At 38.0% G+C, this 18425-nt stretch overlaps 1 protein-coding gene across 8 annotated transcripts in view; it reads right to left on the bottom strand.

Annotated features, from left to right (window-relative positions):
* The window catches only part of FERMT2 (FERM domain containing kindlin 2), a 77231-nt gene that overhangs the window by 40854 nt on the left and 17952 nt on the right, over window positions 1-18425 (bottom strand). For all 8 annotated transcript variants that reach the window (XM_061428921.1, XM_061428915.1, XM_061428920.1 and 5 more), the window contains exon 3: window positions 7669-7902. In XM_061428921.1, coding sequence (XP_061284905.1) covers window positions 7669-7902 — 234 coding nt within the window. The remainder of the gene's footprint in view (window positions 1-7668; window positions 7903-18425) is intronic.

Genomic DNA, 18425 nt, shown 5'->3' on the forward strand with positions numbered 1-18425 from the left:
CGGGGGCTCCAACAGCTTGTTTTATAAAAGTTCTAGTGATGGATGTTAACTAAACTTATTGTGGTGATCATGTCACAATACATATAAACACAGAATCATTATGTTGTACACCTGATGTTTACGTTTATGTGTCAATCGTATCTCAATTTTAAATCTCTACAGGTAATTTTGATTCCAACTTTTTCTTGAGAACTTGCAGCTAAGGGAAAGGGTAGGAAGAGGAGAATGACATCTTATTTCTCTAATGATAGGCGGTTCTATATGCAGCAAGGTAGCTGTTGGCTACACATGAAGTCTGTGAGTAAGTGATTTTCATTTCATTACAGCAATAACCAAAAAAGGTAAATCCATATGCGATACTATTTTAATGCTACAGGAACTTAGGACTTATGTATTTACTCTGTGTCTTACATCAGGAAGAAATTAAACTAGTGAATTTAGGAATCTGAATCACATGTGTAAGAGTGGGCTTGGTGAAGAACACAAATAATTAAATAAGATTTAGATTAAGATAAAATACACTTACAGGACTATGAGATGTAAAATCTTTAAAATGGGCATACCAAAATACAATGCTGCCTTTCCTTTATGCTAAATTATAGTTCAATAATAAAGAGATAGCAGCATTTATGAGTCACTACAAAAAACAGTCAGAGAAGGCAATGGCACCCCACTCCAGTACTCTTGCCTGGAAAATCCCAAGGGCGGAGGAGCCTGGTAGGCTGCAGTCCATGGGGTCGCAGAGAGTCAGACACGACTGATGCAACTTAGCAGCAGCAGCAGCAGCACACAAAACAGTGATCTAGGATCTATTTATAACAAAATGATAAACTATACAGCAATAAAATCCAAGGTTCAAAATCAATGTTATCAAGTAGAGTACAAGTCTAGTGGAAGACAGGTAACATAAATTACCTATATAATTATGTAATATACATAGTGCATATGTATCTCAAAAATTATGGGGCTGAGGAAATGGGAAATGAAGGAGGGGAGAAGGGTACTCAGGTAAAATAATAAAACAGATTTTGTTTAAAAGCAGAATTTTCTTAAGAGTTTCCAATTAAACATGTAGGTTTAGTTCTTGCATTTACTTTCACTCTTTTCCAAAAAATCATACCAAAATGTAAAGAAATAAAATATGAACCTAAAAGGACAAAACAGGAAAAAAACATCAGATCAGCAACATCAGAAAAATGTTGAGACAAAAGCCAGATGGGAGACAAGCAAATTCTTAGTAAACACAAAATCAAGGTGTCTGCAGGAAACACCAATGGGAAACACATGGACTCACTATGCTAAACATCAAGCATGATCACGTGCTCCAAAGAGAGACAAGAAAAATGAATCCTGTCCCATACTAAGTTACACCTACCCCTTAGATACAAGCCCTTTAGGACTCCTTAGAGGAAAATCTGAAAAGCCCCAGAGAAAAGATCCTTTAGATACTGACATTTGAAAAGGTTTGCTCAATGTCTAATACCCCTTAGAGGGACAAGCTAAACAAGCTAAACCCCATTCAACTAGAGCTTCCTATCAGGTATCTGTATGAATGGAAAATCAGTGACTGATAAGACATTATAGAAAGGAATCTGTGGCAGGCAGAATTCTAGAGACAGCCCCTTAAAATTTTTGCTCCTGGTTATACAATCATACACTAATCTAGCAACTGCTGTGAAGAGACTTTGCAAATGGAATTAAGGTTACTGATCAACTGATTTTAGGGAGATTAGCCTGAATTCTCTCAGTGGGTCCAAAGCAATTACAAGAAGCCTGCCTAACAGAAAAGAAAGGCAGAAGGAAGCAGAGGAGAGATAAGACAGGAGAGGTCATATAGACTTGAGAAGTAAGAAGAGCTGGACTTGCTATTGCTGACTTTGAAAAAGGAGGAGGGTCACAAGTCAAGGAATTTAGGAGGCCTCTAGAAGCTAACAAGGAGATCAAACCAGTCAATCCTAAAGAAATCAACCCTGAATATTCACCGGAAGGACTGATGCTGAAGCTGAAGCTCCAATACTTTGGCCACCTGATGCAAAGAGCTGACTCAATCATTAGAAAAGACCCTGATGCTGGGTAAGATTGAAGGCAGGAGGAGAAGGGGGCAACAGAGAGGATGAGATGGTTGGATGGCATCATCAACTCAATGGACATGAATGTGAGCAAACTCCAGGGGACAGTGGAGGACAGGAAGCCTGGTGTGCTTCAGTCCATGGGTTGCAAAGAGTTGGACACGACTTAGCAACTAACAACAAGACAGAGTAACAAGAATGTGATTTAGCCTCCTGCTTTATTTAAACAATAAAGGAATAAGAAAGAAAGTTTTTCAGATATTAGACAACAAGGAGCACAGGAGAGGAGAGAAAAAAACAATGAGCTGTTTGAGTATACCAGTTTACTGTCTAGAAGTAGTTCAGAGTGGGGAGGGGCAAACAGAGTCAGGTCTTGCTGAGTTGAGACATCTGAGATGGAACCCAGGGAGGCCAAGATGACTAGAATTTGTGGGTCAGAGTACCAGAGAGAAGAGAGCTCTGGAGATCTGCAGGGATCCTCTGGGATCTGGGTGAATACAGATCTGTGTACCTGTGAGGTAAAGTTTTCCTAATACACTGGATATTGAGAAGAATCCCCAGAAGAAAATTAGCTCCAGACTAATGGACTTGCCCTTAATGCTTAAAAGCAAGTATCAAAAGGATTCAACTGATTCCAGGTAATCTGACTGAAAAATCTAGCAGAAAAAAAAACAAAACCCCAACATTACTTAAAGGAATACACAAAGAAATCCAGCCAACAGTGTAAAATTAACAGACTCTAACATTCAAACAGAAATTACCAGACAAAAAAGAGGCAGGAGTAAAGTTGGAGGGGGCGGTATAACAGATTATATAATCAATTATAGAATTGATTATATAAACAATTATAGAATCAGTAATCAAAGATATGAAAATGGCTATTTTAAGTACACTCCACGTGTTTAAGAAAGGAAAGCCATACAAATAATGAAAACAAATTAAAATTTATGTATTTTTAAAATGCCAAAACCAAACTTGTAGTGATGAAAACTACATCTGAAATGAATACTGGATGGGATTAACAGAACATCAATGAATTTGAAGATAGCAGTGAACACTATCCAAGATGAAACTGAGAATAAAGACCAAAAAAAGGAAAAGAACATCAGCAACTTACAGAAGAATAACAATTGCTCTAGCATATATGAAACAAGTCCAGCAAATGATAGCAAGTGTGGGAAGGGACACCAAAAATTATTTGAAGAACTAATGGTTGAAAATTACACAAATTTGATAACTGTAAATCCATAAATCTAAGAATTACAATAAAAACAGAATAAACTTAAAACTAGGCCAGGACACATCAGAATATGAAGTAAAGTCAGACAAGGAGAAATATTCATGTATCACTTACATGTGGCATCTAAAAAATGACACAAATGAACTCTCCATTTACTCTTAATAAGGCTCTTCACTTGTAAAGCCTGCATGTCAGAACTCACCTTATATAAAAGAGCTTTTATGTAAGTTCTGGCATGCTTTTGCCAGAAGTGTTTCTTTAAAAAAGGAAAGTAAAATATAACAAAGAACCTCATTTAATCACGACACAGGAGCATTTTCTTATATAACAAAAGAAAACCAAGATAATTTTTACCAAATAAAAAACTAAGAAAGTAGTCGGCCAAAAGTCACACAAGAAAAGAAACAATCTGAGTAAGCCTTTACCTATTAAAAAAATTGAATCAATAATAACCTTCCAAAACAGAAAGCACTAGGGCCAGACTGGTTCACTTAAATTCTACCAAACATTTTTTCTAGTTTTATTGAGGTATGCCTGACATACCTCAGGTATGTCATACAACACTGTGTAAGTTTAAGGTGTACAGCATAATGACTTGACGTACATATACTGTGAACTTACATATACTGATCACCACAGTATTTTCCTTGCGTTAAGAACTTATGACCTACTCTCTTAACAACTTCCAAATAAACCATACAGTAGTGTTAGCTCTCGTCAACATGCATATACCACCTTCCCAAGTACTTAACTTATCTTGCACCTTTTGACCTTGTTTACATGTCTTGGCTATTATAAATAATGCTGCTATGAACATGGGGGTGCAGTTACCTCTTTGACCCAATGTTTGAATTTCCTTTGGATATGTTCCCAGAAGTGGAAATGCTGGGTCATATGGTAGTCTACTTTTAGTTTTTTGAGGACCCTCCACACTGTTTTCCATAGTGGCTATACCAATTTACAGTCCCACCAAGAGTGCACAAGGGTTCTCTTCTCTACATCCTTGCCAGCATTTTATCACTTGGCTTTGTGATGATACAGCCATTCTAACAAGACTAACATCGCTGACTTGATGGACATGAGTTTGAGCAAGCTCCAGGAGTTGGTGATGGACAGGGAAGCCTGGCGTGCTTGTAGTCCATGGGGTAGCAAAGAGTCAGACACGACTGAACGACTGAACTGAACTGAATTTTAACAAATATAAGCTATATCTCCTGTGGTTTTAATTTGTATTTTCCTAATGATCAGTGGTGATGTGCACATTTTCACGTACCTCGTTGACCATTTGTAAAACTCCTTTGGAAAATGTCTATTCAGGTCTTTTGCCCATTTTTGGGGGATTTTGATATGGAGCTCTTTATATATTTTGGATATTAACTCCTTATAAAATATATGGATTGCAGATATTTTTTCCTATTCCATAGATTATATTTCATTTTGCTGATCATTTCTTTTGCTGCATACAAATTTTGTTGTTTGATGTAATCCCACCTGTTTATTTTTGCCTGTGCTTTAGATGCTATATCCAAAAAATCATTGCCAAAACCCATGTCAAGGAGCTTTCCTCCTTGACCTTTGAGGAAGAAATTATACTAATATTCTACAATCTCTTTCAGAAGACAGAAGCAGAGGAAATACTTCCTAATGCATTCTATGAGGCTAGCATTACTTTTAATGCTAAAATCAAACAGAGACACTGCAAGAAAACTATAGAACAATATCTCTAATGAACATAAATGTAAAAATATTTAATAAACTACTAGAAAATCAAATTCAATAATGTATTTATAAAAAATAATTACACACCATACTATTAAAGAAATAACTGATATGCTAGACTTTATAAAAATTAAAAATTTCTGCTCTGTGAAAGAAACTGCCAAAGAAAAAGAAAAGATAAGCCACTGACCAGGATAAAATATTTGCAAGTCATATCTGACAAAGGATTGTTACCCAAAGTATACAAAGAACTATTAAAATATAACAGTAAAAAAAAACAAAAAGCTTGACTAAAAAATAGGTCACAGACTTTTAAACAGACACCTCACCAAAGATGCATAGGTGGCAAATGAACATATAAAAATATGTCCGACATTTTATGTCATAATTAAAATGCAAAATTATAACAGTGCTAAGCCACTACACATCGATCAGAGTGTCCACAATCGAGAACACTGACACCACCAAATGCTGGTGAGGATTTAGAGCACTACTGAATGTGAACACAGCATGACATGGCTACTTTGGAAGACAGTTTAGCAGTTTCCCACAAAACTAAGCATTTTCCTACCATATGGTCCAACAACCATTCTCCTTAGAATCTATCCAAAGGAGTAAAAGCCACATGTTCACAAAAAAATCTGCACATAAATGTTTACGGCACCTTTATTATAGTTGCAAAACTTGGAAACAACTAAGATATCTGTGAGTAGGTGTGGAAAATAAACTGGCACATCCAGACAATGGGATATTATTCAGCGCTTTAAAAAAATGAGTTATCAAGCCATCAAAGGACATGAAGGAAATTTAAATCTGTATTACTAAGCAAAAGATAATCTGAAAAAGCTATATATTGTATGATTCCAATTGTACGACATTCTGTAAAAAGCAGAATTATGGAGACAGTAAAGAGATGAACTGTTGCCATGGGTTGGTAGTGGAGGGATGAAAAGGCAGAGCACTGATTTACAGAACAGTAAAACTATTCTGTATGGTATTATAATAATGGTTATACATTTGTCCAAACTTGTGGACTATACAATATCAAGAGTAAACCCTAATGTAAACCATGCAGTCTGGGTCATAATGATGTGTTAATGAAGGTTTATCATTATAACAAATGTCCCATGCTGGTGTGGAGTGTTGACAGTGGGGAGGCTGTATGTGTGGGAATGAGAGTAAACAGGTACTTTCTGCTATGAGAGTAAATAGGTACATTTTTCTGAAAGTAAAAATGTACTTTCTGCTCCATCTTGCTGTGAACCTAAAACTACTCTAAAAAAAGTTTATTAATTAAAAAAAATTCATAAGTGATATAAACAAGCAATTCAAAAAAGAAACTGAAACGGCCAGTTAAGACATAAAAACATAGTTATCTTTATAAACTAAAATTTTTTTCACTCAGAGAAACAAACAATAAAAACTGACAACATTCATGTGTTAGTGATGGCTTCGGGCAATGGGTTTTCACACACTGCGAGTTGGAATGTAAACTGGTATAACCACTTGGGAGTGCAATTTGGCAGTATCTGAAATGAATTATGTATACACTTAAAACAAAACAATTCTACCTTCTACTTCTACACCAACACAAAAGAGAAATTCCACCACACATGTACAAAATAATGTAAGATACTGTACAACAACTACAGTAACATTTTTTTTTTTTTTTTTTGCGGAGGAAGGGAGGGAGTAACATTTTTTGAGTATATACACTCACAGATATGAATATGTTTATGTGTATGTATGTGTCTTTATGTATTTTCAAAAGTACTGGAAAGATACACACTAACCTTATGACAGTAGCTGCTTTATAAAGGGAAATTAGACAAGAATACGAATCAAGAACTTTACCTATATTATTTGACTTTAAAAGTTTAGCAAAATGACAAAATATCAACTATTAATTCTAGATGATATTTAGGTGAATGCTACATAGGTCTTAATATTTTTCTGTATTTTTATTTTTCTTCTTAGAAATTCCATTAAACATAAAAAAAACCTTGCAATTTGAGTTATTAGATCAAAACAGTAATGTCCTGTATTTCCCCCAAATCTATGGTATGACAGAATTATGTACTAATGATGACAGTGATTCAGATTTTCTCTGATGGTTAAATACTTCCTGTCATATGACAGAAATGGGTCAACCAAACGTAATCCACATCTCATTTCAGAAAACATAAACAGAACTGCTACAAGAGTGTTCAAACTGTAGACTGGTTAAGGAAGGATGCCAACACACGTGGTCATTTCCTTAGGAACTGTGTCAGCCCTTCAGTGAAGGAAGTGACACAATCTGCCTGAATCAATGCAAATACTGATTTGCACTGAAACACTACAAAAGCTACATTGCTCTGATTGCTCCCTTCTCCTTTCCATAAAAATAAAGTCATCAGAAGGAGGTATTCAATAATAATAAATATACGATATACTTCTAGAAAGCAAAGAGCTCTACCAGACTCCTGTTCTAGTTTAACTCAGTATTTCTTTATCTTAAATGTAAAAACGTTAAAGAATAAAGTAATAATTTCACATACACACAAGCACAGATTGCTCACCCCAATCCCTACTCCTCAATGTCAGACATATACATATCATACAACCCATAATTTCATGAAGAACTGATATAGTACTTACTAAATGTCTTACAGATGTCAGAAACAGTTTTGAAGACTCTATCAGAGAAATTCACTTTCACCTTCACATACTTCATGTTGGGAAGTTGCAGGCGGAGCAGCTTGTGCTGGGGGGTGAACTGAAGCTTAGCATCTGCCTGAATGCCATACTTATCCAAGGTCCAATGCGTCTTGAGAAGCCAAGTTCTCTTCTTTTCCCACCACAGAGCATGGTCAGACCAATCTTTTTTTACATCTATTAAAAAAACAAACAAAACACTTAAAAATCTGCAGGACTGCCTTGAGAGAAATTACAAGCAGAAAACTAAGCAACTAGGTATTTAATATGAATAATTAGTTAAATACTACGTGCCTGTTATGTGGTAAGTAATACTAAAGAAATCCTAAAAGAAATACCAAACAGCTGAGAAAACACTGCCCTTAAAAGCTAATATAGAAGGCAGCAGAGGCAGAATACACAGGGTAACTAATAATGCTTAAAGTAGACACACACATGACAAAGGAAGCATGACACACATATAACAGAGTATGTACTCTCTGTAAGCATTCAGAGAACATAGAGGACCCTGGGGACTGGAATCAAAAGGACGTATAAATAATGACATGGAGTTGGTGGATTCTTAGCCCAGCTTTGAGCAATGGACATTCTGATGATAAAGTTGGTGAGAAAGGTGAGGTATATGAGGCTGCAGAAGCATGTTGAGGCTAAGGGGTGGTAAGAAGTAAGATGGAACGAAAAAGAACAAAACCACTATCCTAGGTAAAGAAGAGCCTGGAAAAGAAAATATCCATGAGTAACACTTAACTTGAGAGAAAACAAAAACAAAAAAACTACATCCCAACCACACACCCAAATATATTCCAAGAAAAGTAACTATTTCCCCCCAATATATTTTGGCACAAGAAAAAACGTTAATACCTGTTAAACTATTTAACACTCATATACAATTAAATTAAAAGAAACTAAATAAAGAAAGAGTTGGGACTATAAAGAAAGCTGAATGCTGAAGAACTGATGCTTTTGAACTGGGGTGTTGGAGAAGACCCTTGAGAGTCCCTTGGACTGCAAGGAGATCCAACAAGCACATCCTAAAGGAGATCAGTCCTGAATATTCATTGGAAGGACTGATGTTGAAGCTGAAACTCCAATACTTTGGCCACCTGAGGCGAAGAGCTGACTCATCTGAAAAGACTGATGCTGGGAAAGATTGAGGGCAGGAGGAGAAGGGGACAACAGAGGATGAGATGTTTGGATGGCGTCACTGACTCAATGGACATGAGTTTGAGCAAACTCCGGGAGTTGGTGATGGACAGGGAGGCCTGGCGTGCTGCAATCTATGGGGTCACAAAGAGTTGGACACGACTGAGCAACTGAACTGAACTGAAATACAGAAAAGTGTAATTTACAGAAGATTTGGCTCCCTCCAGATACAGATCATAGCAATAAATTTACAAATAAAATCCAATTTCAGCTGGTTATTAAAGTAGCAATAAAAGTAAAGAATGTGGGGATCAATTATATGATGAACTAAGAACCAAAAAGGGGGAACAGGATATTAAAACAACAACAACATAGCAAAACAAAGCTTTCCAGAGGGCGGGGGGCGGGGGGGGGCAGGGGGAGAAAACTATCATCATGATTCTGATATAAAGCTCATTTGAATACAGTTTTTAAAAGAACTGGTCTATTTTAAGAAGATGAGTTTAAAAGTATATACTAAACCTGAAACTTTGTTTGGCACAACTTGTCTCCCTGAAAGCCTCAGATAGTAAAACATCAAATTACCACACTATAAGCCTAGAAACACGTTCTATAATGGTGAAAGGTAACTGATATAATTCTCCTCATTACTGAAGAAACAGATCACAAGAGGGAAAAAGACCTTCAATTCCCCCAGATAGTAAAAAAAAATATTTTAATAAGTAAGTACTTTAATGGGAAAACTGTTACTTGTGATTTTACTGCATTTTGAAATTTCAGTATTTGTTTTGGGAAAGCCCTGTCAATTATGTTATTTGAAGTTTGGCTGCAGAAATACATATTTTACAACTACTCACTTGTGACACAATGTATTCAATATATAGTACCTGGTCTCTTAAGTTACTTTCCAGCACAGAATTTATCAACTTTTAGAAACAGTAAATCCAATCTGGCTCACAAGCAGAAAACCAAGACTAGGACCTTTTTTGTATACTATGAAGTAAATGTCTCACATGTTACAGATGGTTTACTGTTTTCTTTAGGAACAAAGAGCTGAAGACAGAAAAAGATCATTTGTAAAGAATGACAGTAACCACTGACTTCCTTGGTGGCTCAGATGGTAAAGAGTCTGCCTACAATGTAGGAGACCCGGGTTCAATCCCTGGGTCGGGAAGATCTCCTGGAGAAGGAAATGGCAACCCACTCCAGTATTCTTGCCTGGAAAATCCCATGGACGGAGGAGCCTGTAGGCTATAGTCCATGGGGTCGCAAGGCTGAGCTGAACTGAAGAAATGGTAGATTAGTATCTAATACTTTCTTCTTCAGCCCATTTACTTCTGCTACCAATGTCAATCACTAAGGAAGCCACAACATATATTCCCAGTGCAGGGAGAAGAGAGGAAAAAGCTGTATGCTGCTAATAGTAATAGTTTTGTTAATACTGACTTAAGTCATTTGGATTTCCTTTGTCTTAAATCAAAAGACAACCCTGAAATAAGAACTCTGGTGCAAGTAGCTTATTGAGGTGGGATGGGGGAGGGGGAGATCCCAGGAAGCATACCTTAGGGGATTAGGAAAAGTGAGACACGGGAGAAAAGTCTATTAAGAACTCATTAACTTCTGTGGATAACTGGAGTTCAGTCCTGCAAGAGCCCCTCTGAGGAATCACATAAAACATGACTTAGAATTCTCCTCCTAAGGAAAGAGAAAGGTGGAGGATCTATCCAGTTGGTTGAGGGTTGCTCTTAGGGCCATTAAATTCCCAGCATTTCCCCAGCTGCCATGCATGGGGCTGACCACCCTGCACTCAAGGACTTAACTCACCAAACCCTAAATATTTACTACATGGATTTTTACAGAAAGATTTTACAGGCCCAGATTCAATAAAATCTCAACCTTGCATCAATTAGGCTTCAAACGCTGACCTCAGAAACAAGTACTTCCTATGATCTTCCTCTTTAGAATCTAACCCTCCCCATCAATTCCACCTTGGTTTTTTACACCAAAGGAACAGCACCCCCCCCACGGCATCTATTAAGAATAAACACAGGGGAGAAGGACATGTAATCTAAAGATTATGTACTAGAAACACTATGAACAGTTTGTTTACCCACAGAAAGAGAAAGACTCTCTTACCGACTGGAAACACTGGTAAGATCAGTCTTTTTTACCGACAGAAAACAGTGGGTAAGTATCAATATAGGAAAGAAAAATTACCCCAAATAAAAACAGAAGCAGGACACCAGGAAAGATCTGAAGTGTCAACACTGCACACGCCAGCAAACAAAAACAGAAAAGCGGGCATTCTGACAGTAAAAAAAGCAATCAGTTTTAGAAGATGGAATAGTTGAAGGGACTATAGTCCAGTGGTTAGGAATCCGCTATCAGTGCAAGAGAGGAATCTGTGTGATGCAATGAAGACCTTGCATGCCGCAGCCAAGACCCAAAGCAGCCATAAATAAATAAGATCGAATGATGAGCCTGTGATGTTTGTTCCAACAGTATAATTTTGGTAGCATTCCTGAAGACTCAAAAATGCCAGCAACCTAATCAGCCCTAATCACAAGATAATCAAGAAACAAACAACATCTGTAAAATATTCATTAATTACACAAATATCTACTGAACATTTACCAGAAAGCACTATTCTAGTGCTAGAAATACAGTGATGAGAAGAACAAAGTTCCCACATATTTGAAGAAAGCCAGTATGACTCGAATTGAAGAGGTAAAACACCAGGGAGCTTGGCAGGAGCCCTGTATCCCATAAGGTTGTTCAGCTTTTACTCTTTCCGAGTGTGAGAGAGGCCACTAGAGCAGTGTTTTCCAGCCTGTTTGGCATTAGAATTATCCAAGCAACTTTTCAGAGTAATGCCTGGACTCAGCCCAGACCACTTTGCGTGTGGGTCTAAAACTTGATTTTAAGCAGGGGAGTGATTTTTTATTTCAAAGTCATCAAATAATTTTGAAGAATGCAGGGGTAGGGCTGAGCATGAGTGAAATTCAGAGGCCATGCAAGAAGTTAGCATGGGAGTGGACAGGATGAAAGTTTGAATTGCAATGGCTGGGCAATGAGGAAGTAGAAATAAGGAATACAGACAACTTTTCCTGATCATTTTGTTATACTGGGGAGTAGAATAATGGATGGTAGGTGAACAGAAAGGGGATAGAAAGTCCAAGAAGCACTTTCAGTCTTGTTTTTAAGAACAAAAGGTATTTCAATGTTACTTAAATAGTGATAATCCGGTAAAACTTAAAACACATATCCAATTATTCTTTAACTTGACTGCCCCTCCAGAGAGTCATTGTGTCACAGTGTCATTTCAAAACTTGTTAGAGGCTTGACTGAGCTCTCTTAAATATGCAAGACAACATTTTCCTACTTACTAGAAAATCTTTCTTTAGTTTTGGCTCTGTATTACACTGTATTGTACAGTATTATACAGTGTAATACTCTGTATTACACTCTGTATTACACTTATTTTGAAGCTCATACCTACACGTCATGTCCCACAGCTGGCTCCACTACAGATATCACAAGAATATATTTATTCTATTCAGAAGTAGCAAAAACAACTTTACACTCTGATGAGAATCCTGAGGAAGATGATGATAAACCAATTGAGACTCATTCACCAAGGCAAATGTAGAGCTAACAACACCTCAAAAATACTTAACTATACAAATTGTGTGTGTGTGTATGTAAAGCTGTGTATCTTAACATAATAGCTCCTTCATTTCAACCCAAGCAGATTGAAACATTATAAATATAAGGCCAACAGGATCAGAGCTAGTGCTGGGCAATCCTACCACGTTTCTTCTGTTCACCACTGCATCTCAAACTTGCCAACCCTCCTCAAATGCCTGTGTACCCTCCTTCTCCTCAGCAGACAACCATGGATTCTACTTCAGAAAATAGAGACGCCATCAGATTGAAACTATTTCACCTAAGGGCCAACCAAATGTATAAAGCTTCTTGCATCTGTGCCAGTACGGGTCTCCCGCCTTTGACTTATGATGAAAACATATCTCCTCCTAATTATCTGAAACCAACCCAGCTACATATGCTCTGTTGCCACTCCCACCTTCTAGAAACCATGCACTCCTCACTCTGGCTCCTAGGTATCTCATCCATTCTTGTGACTTTACATGGCCTCTATGCACTTACCTTCCTAGTTTTTATCTCCAGCCTACCCTTCTGCTTAGAGCACCAGTTTATACATCCTACTGACTACCCCACATCTCCACCAGGATGTCTCAGAAGAATGTCAAACTTAATATATACAAAGTGTGTTGGCCACTCAGTCATGTCCACCTCTTTGAGACTCCATGGACTGTAGCCCACCAGGCCTCTCTGTCCATGGAATTCTCCAGGCAAGAATACTGGAGTGGGCTGCCACATTCCAACCCAGGGATCAAACCCAGGTCTCCCTCATTGTAGGCAGATTCTTTACCATCTGAACTACTCAGGAAGGTCCAATATATGCAAAACTTAATCCAATTTTCTCCTAGTTCTACTGTCACTAAGTAGGCCTAAGAATCAACCCAAGCTGCTCATGCTAGAAAGCTAAAAGTAGTGAATTCTCTTTCCCTAGTCTGCACATTCATCAAGCCCCTCAGTTCCACTTCCCAAAATCTCCACTTCGGTCTCCACTGGCACCACCCTATTTCAGGTCATCATTATTATCTCTTACACCAACTACTGCCAACAGGCTCCTGTCTAGTCTCCTTGATTCCATCCAGTACTTTCTACGCGACAGCCAAAGTTATTTAACACTTTCATGTTAATCCCCCAGCTGAAAATCTTTAACAGCTTGCAACTGCACTGAGAATGAAATCCAAATGACTTCTAGTCTACAAACTTTCACCCAGTACAGCCCGTCTCCTCTTCCACACTTATCTTGCGCTACTCTTCCTCTGCCAAGGCCACACCTACCTTCCTTTTATCCCAAGAACTGTCTAGTAAGTAAGCTTTTTTTTTGCCTCAGTGGCTTTGCAAGTGTCACTACACTCTCTGAATGTCTAGTTTTCTGTCTTCCAAATTTTAAGTTCCATAGTCTCAGAGTTTTTCTTAACCACTCTAAGACCTCCAGTGTCCTATGTCCCTCCTTTATTCTTTATTTCAGTACACTGTAGCATCACTTATCAAAATGTGCATTCATTTCGTTTGCTGTTCCTGGGATGGGGGCGGGGGGTTTCTCAATTTCCTACTAAACACTGAGAAGACAAGGACAATGCCTATTTTGATCACCATTATATTTCTAGCACATTGCAAAGGTGACTGGCACACGTTTGATAAATGAATCCTTATATTGAAAAATTTAAAGATCCTTCATTACATCAAGAAAACATTAATCCCAGAATAAACCAATGAGATGGCTGGATGGCATCACTGACTCGATGGACGTCAGTGTGAGTGAACTCCGGGAGTTGGTGATGGACAGGGAGGCCTGGCGTGCTGCGATTCATGGGGTCGCAAAGAGTCGGACACAACTGAGCGACTGAACTGACTGAACTGAAGAAGACACAAGACTTGTACTCTGAAAACTATAAGATGCCGATGAAAGAAACTGAAGAAGACGTAAACAGATGGAAAGATATGCCATGTTCATGGACTGGAAGAATCAACAGTCAAAATGACTATACTACCAAGGCAATCTACAGAGTCAATGCAATCCCTATCAAAGCACCAATGGCATTTTTCACAAAACTAGAAAAAAAAATCTCAAAATTTGTATGGAGACACAAAAGACCCCGAACAGCCAAAGCAATCTTGAAAAAGAAAAACAGAGCTGGAGGAATCTGGCTCCCTGACTTCAGACTATACCACAAAGCTACAGTATCAAAACAGTATGGTACTGGCGAACAACAGAAATATAGATCAATGGAACAGTATAGAGAACCCAGAAATAAGCCCATTCACCTATGGTCAATTAATCTATAACAAAGGCAAAACTACACAATGTTGGAAAGACAGGCTCTTCATCAAATGGTGCTGGGAAACTGGACAGCCACATGCAAAAAAAAATGACATTAGATCATTCCTTAACTCCAGACACAAAAATAAGCTCAAAATGAATTAAAGACCTAAATGTGAGACTGGATACTATAAAACTCTCAGAGAAAAACATAGGCAGAACACTCTCTAACATAAACCACAGCAACATCTTTTTTGATTCATCTCCCAAAATAATGAAAATAAAAGCAAAAATAAACAAATGAGACCTAAACTTCAAAGCTTTTGTATAGCAAAGGAAACAATAAACAAAATGAAAAGACAACCTACAGATTGGAAGAAAATATTTACAAATGATGTGATCAATAAGGGATTAGTCTCTAAAATTGAGAAACAGCTCATGACACTTAATAGCATCAAAACAAACAACCCACTCAAAAAAATGGGCATAAGAAAGACCTGAATAGACATTCCTCCAAAGAGGACACACAGATGGCCAACAGGCACATGAAAAGATGTTCAATATCACTCGTTATCAGAGAAATGCAAATCAAAACTACAGTGAGATATCATCTCACACCGGTCAGAATAGCTATCATCAAAAAACCCACAAACAACAAATGCTGAAGAGGTTCTGGAGAGAAGGGAAACCTTCTATACTGTTGGTGGGAATATAAATTGGCACAACCATTACGGAGAACAGTATGGAAGTTCCTTTAAAAAAAAAACAAAACTAAAAATAGAGCTATATATGACCCTGCAATCCCACTCCTGGGCATATATCCAGAGAAAAACCCCAATGTTCACTGCAGCACTATTTACAATAGCCAAGACATGGAAGCAACCTAAATGTCCATCGACAGAGGAATGGATTAAGAAGATGTGGGACATATATACAATGGAATATTACTCAGCCATTAAAAAGAATGAAATAATGCCATTTGCCACAACATGGAGAGACCTAGGAGTGCCATACTGAGTGAAGTCAGTCAGAAAGAGAAGGGGAAATACCATATGACATCCTTTACATGTGGAAACTAAAAGGAAATGATCACCTGAACTTACAAAACAGAAAGAGACTCACAGACTTAGACAATGAACTTACGGTTGCAGGGGGAAGGGATAATTAGGGACTTGTGGCATAGTAATGTACACATCGCTATATTTAAAAGGTATAACCAACAAGGACCTATTGAACAGCACATGCTCAATGGTATGTGCCAGGCTCGATGCGAGGCAGGTTTGGGAGAGAATGGATGCATGAGTCCCTTTCACTGAAACTACCACAACAATGCTCACTGACTATACCCTAACACAAAATAAAAAGTTTAAAGTTTGGGAAACAACAACAACAAAAAGAAAACAACAAGGAAGTTACTCTGAAACCAACATGAAAAATAATATGTAAGATTTATTTAGTTCTATGTTCAAAAATTCATTTTTTCTTCTTCAAATTCAGAATTAAAACATGTCTACACTAAGTATGGCACAGATTCTCCTAGACACGGGGCATCAAACCATATCAACCTCCTCTTCTTTCTCACATCATCTTTTGCTCAAGACAATCCTTATAGCATGAAATGATTATGTTCAAAAAATTCCTTTGAGTCTTAGAATTTAGATTTGCCACAAGGAAACATTATAAATAGATTCCAAATCAGACTATTACCCAAATCTAAAATAGTCCAAAGTATACTATAAGAAATATTCCACTAATCATAAGGCTTTTTGCAGAATATATGGTCAAAAAAAAAAAAAAAAAGAATATATGGTCAATGTTCAACTAGAGATGTAAGGAAAACTGCTAAGTGGCACCTGCAGTGTGGGCTGGAGGGAAGAGACGCTTAAAAACAATGGAGGTGTTAAGTGGTGAGGGAGAGCTCTTCCTGCTAAAAGTAGCACACTTGGCTACTTCCCCCTCATCCTTCATTTACTGTAGGAATTGACTGGCCTCCTTCCTCAGTTTCTTTCCTCTGCTAAAAAAAAAAGTTCCTCACAATAGAAGAGCTTTACCTTCTGCTTTCCTCACCAATTCCTGAAACATAGTACTCTGAAGTTCTTGTCTTTTTAATCACTCAGACTTCCAAAAAGCAAATAGGCAAACTGGACAAAGTGTTGCTCTTTGGATACACAACCAATACGCGAATCGATAAGCATTTTCCAAGGACCTACTATATGCCAGATTCTAAGCTAGGCCATGGGGATATATACTTAAGTTACACTTATCTCAGAATTCCCATCCTAGAGGTTCTTGCTGTTCAAGTGAGGGAAACATAAATTTAACGAGCTAAAAAGATAAAAGAGCAAAATGCAACAGGAGCAAACAACTTTAAACGTGGAAGACTGATAAGGCTCTGAAGAAAAGGGGACATTTTACCTGGGTCTTAGTGTGGGAGTTCTAACACGTAACTGTTCTATAGACAATGAAAGTGAAAGTGAAGTCGCTCAGTCATGTCCGACTCTGCGATCCCATGGACTGTAGCCTACCAGGTTCCTCTGTCCGTGGGATTTTCCAGGCAATATTACTGGAGTGGATTGCCATTTCCTTTGCCAGGGGATCTTCCCAACCCAGGGATTGAACCTGGGTCTCCCGCATTGCGGGCAGACGCTTTACTGTCTGAGCCACCAGGGAAGAAAAGGGAGGTAAAGGGATTATTAAATGAAGTGGAAATACCCCAGGGCTTGCCAGAGGGACTGGGGAGTGCTGAGAAGTGAAATATGGAGGCTGTATTTCATTCCCGCCCTTCCTTAACATGGTACCTGCCATTCCTAACTCAGAGCTAAGTGGCCTGCACTGGTAGCAGGACTATTGTGCAGTAGACTTCAAGTCATCTTGCAGGCAAAGAGCCGAGTAAAATTCTGGTGGGAGTTTCAACATACTTTCCATAAGTCTGACATCATGGATCTTTCTACAACTTGCTTTTTAGTTTGTGCCTTTCCCTGCCAGTATCACAGGAAGGCTTACAAAGACCCAAATAAACTGGGAACTGAAAAGGTCCTTAGGAATCAACCCAATCTAAAATTCTTCATATAGATAAGTAAACCAGGTTCAGTGGGGTTAGGTTCTTGCTTGAGGCTCTACAGATCCTCAGGGGCAGAGAGATCAGATTTCAGTTCTAATAGGCACCTAACTGAAATCTCAGCTAAGAAGTCGGCAAGATGAAATGGGTTCACAGTCTAAAATTATGTTCACTCAGCTCTGCCCAAGGGAAACAAACTCCAGGCGGAGAAACCTTGTCATCAGAGACTGCTCTTTTATTAGGGTCTCAAAGAACTATGGGGAAATAGTCACTTAAACGACTCCATTTCTCTATTCCAATACTATCCATACACTGGAAATGTCAATTTGTATATAATGGACCCCAGTCCTCACAGGCACCAAGAAGCTAATCAATTCAAGATATATCCTAAGATACATACATATGTATGTGTGCATATATATATATGTGTGTGTGTGTGTATATATGTATGTATGTGTGTATGTATATATATATGGCATTTCACCAGATAATAAGAACTGGACCATGGAAATTGTGATTCAAGTAAGACTGGTTTCAGGAGGTCGTGCCTAGAACCAGCCAACACTGCAAAGTCACTCATCA

This window comes from Bos javanicus, chromosome 10 (assembly GCF_032452875.1).
Source record: "Bos javanicus breed banteng chromosome 10, ARS-OSU_banteng_1.0, whole genome shotgun sequence".
Lineage (NCBI taxonomy): Eukaryota > Metazoa > Chordata > Mammalia > Artiodactyla > Bovidae > Bos > Bos javanicus.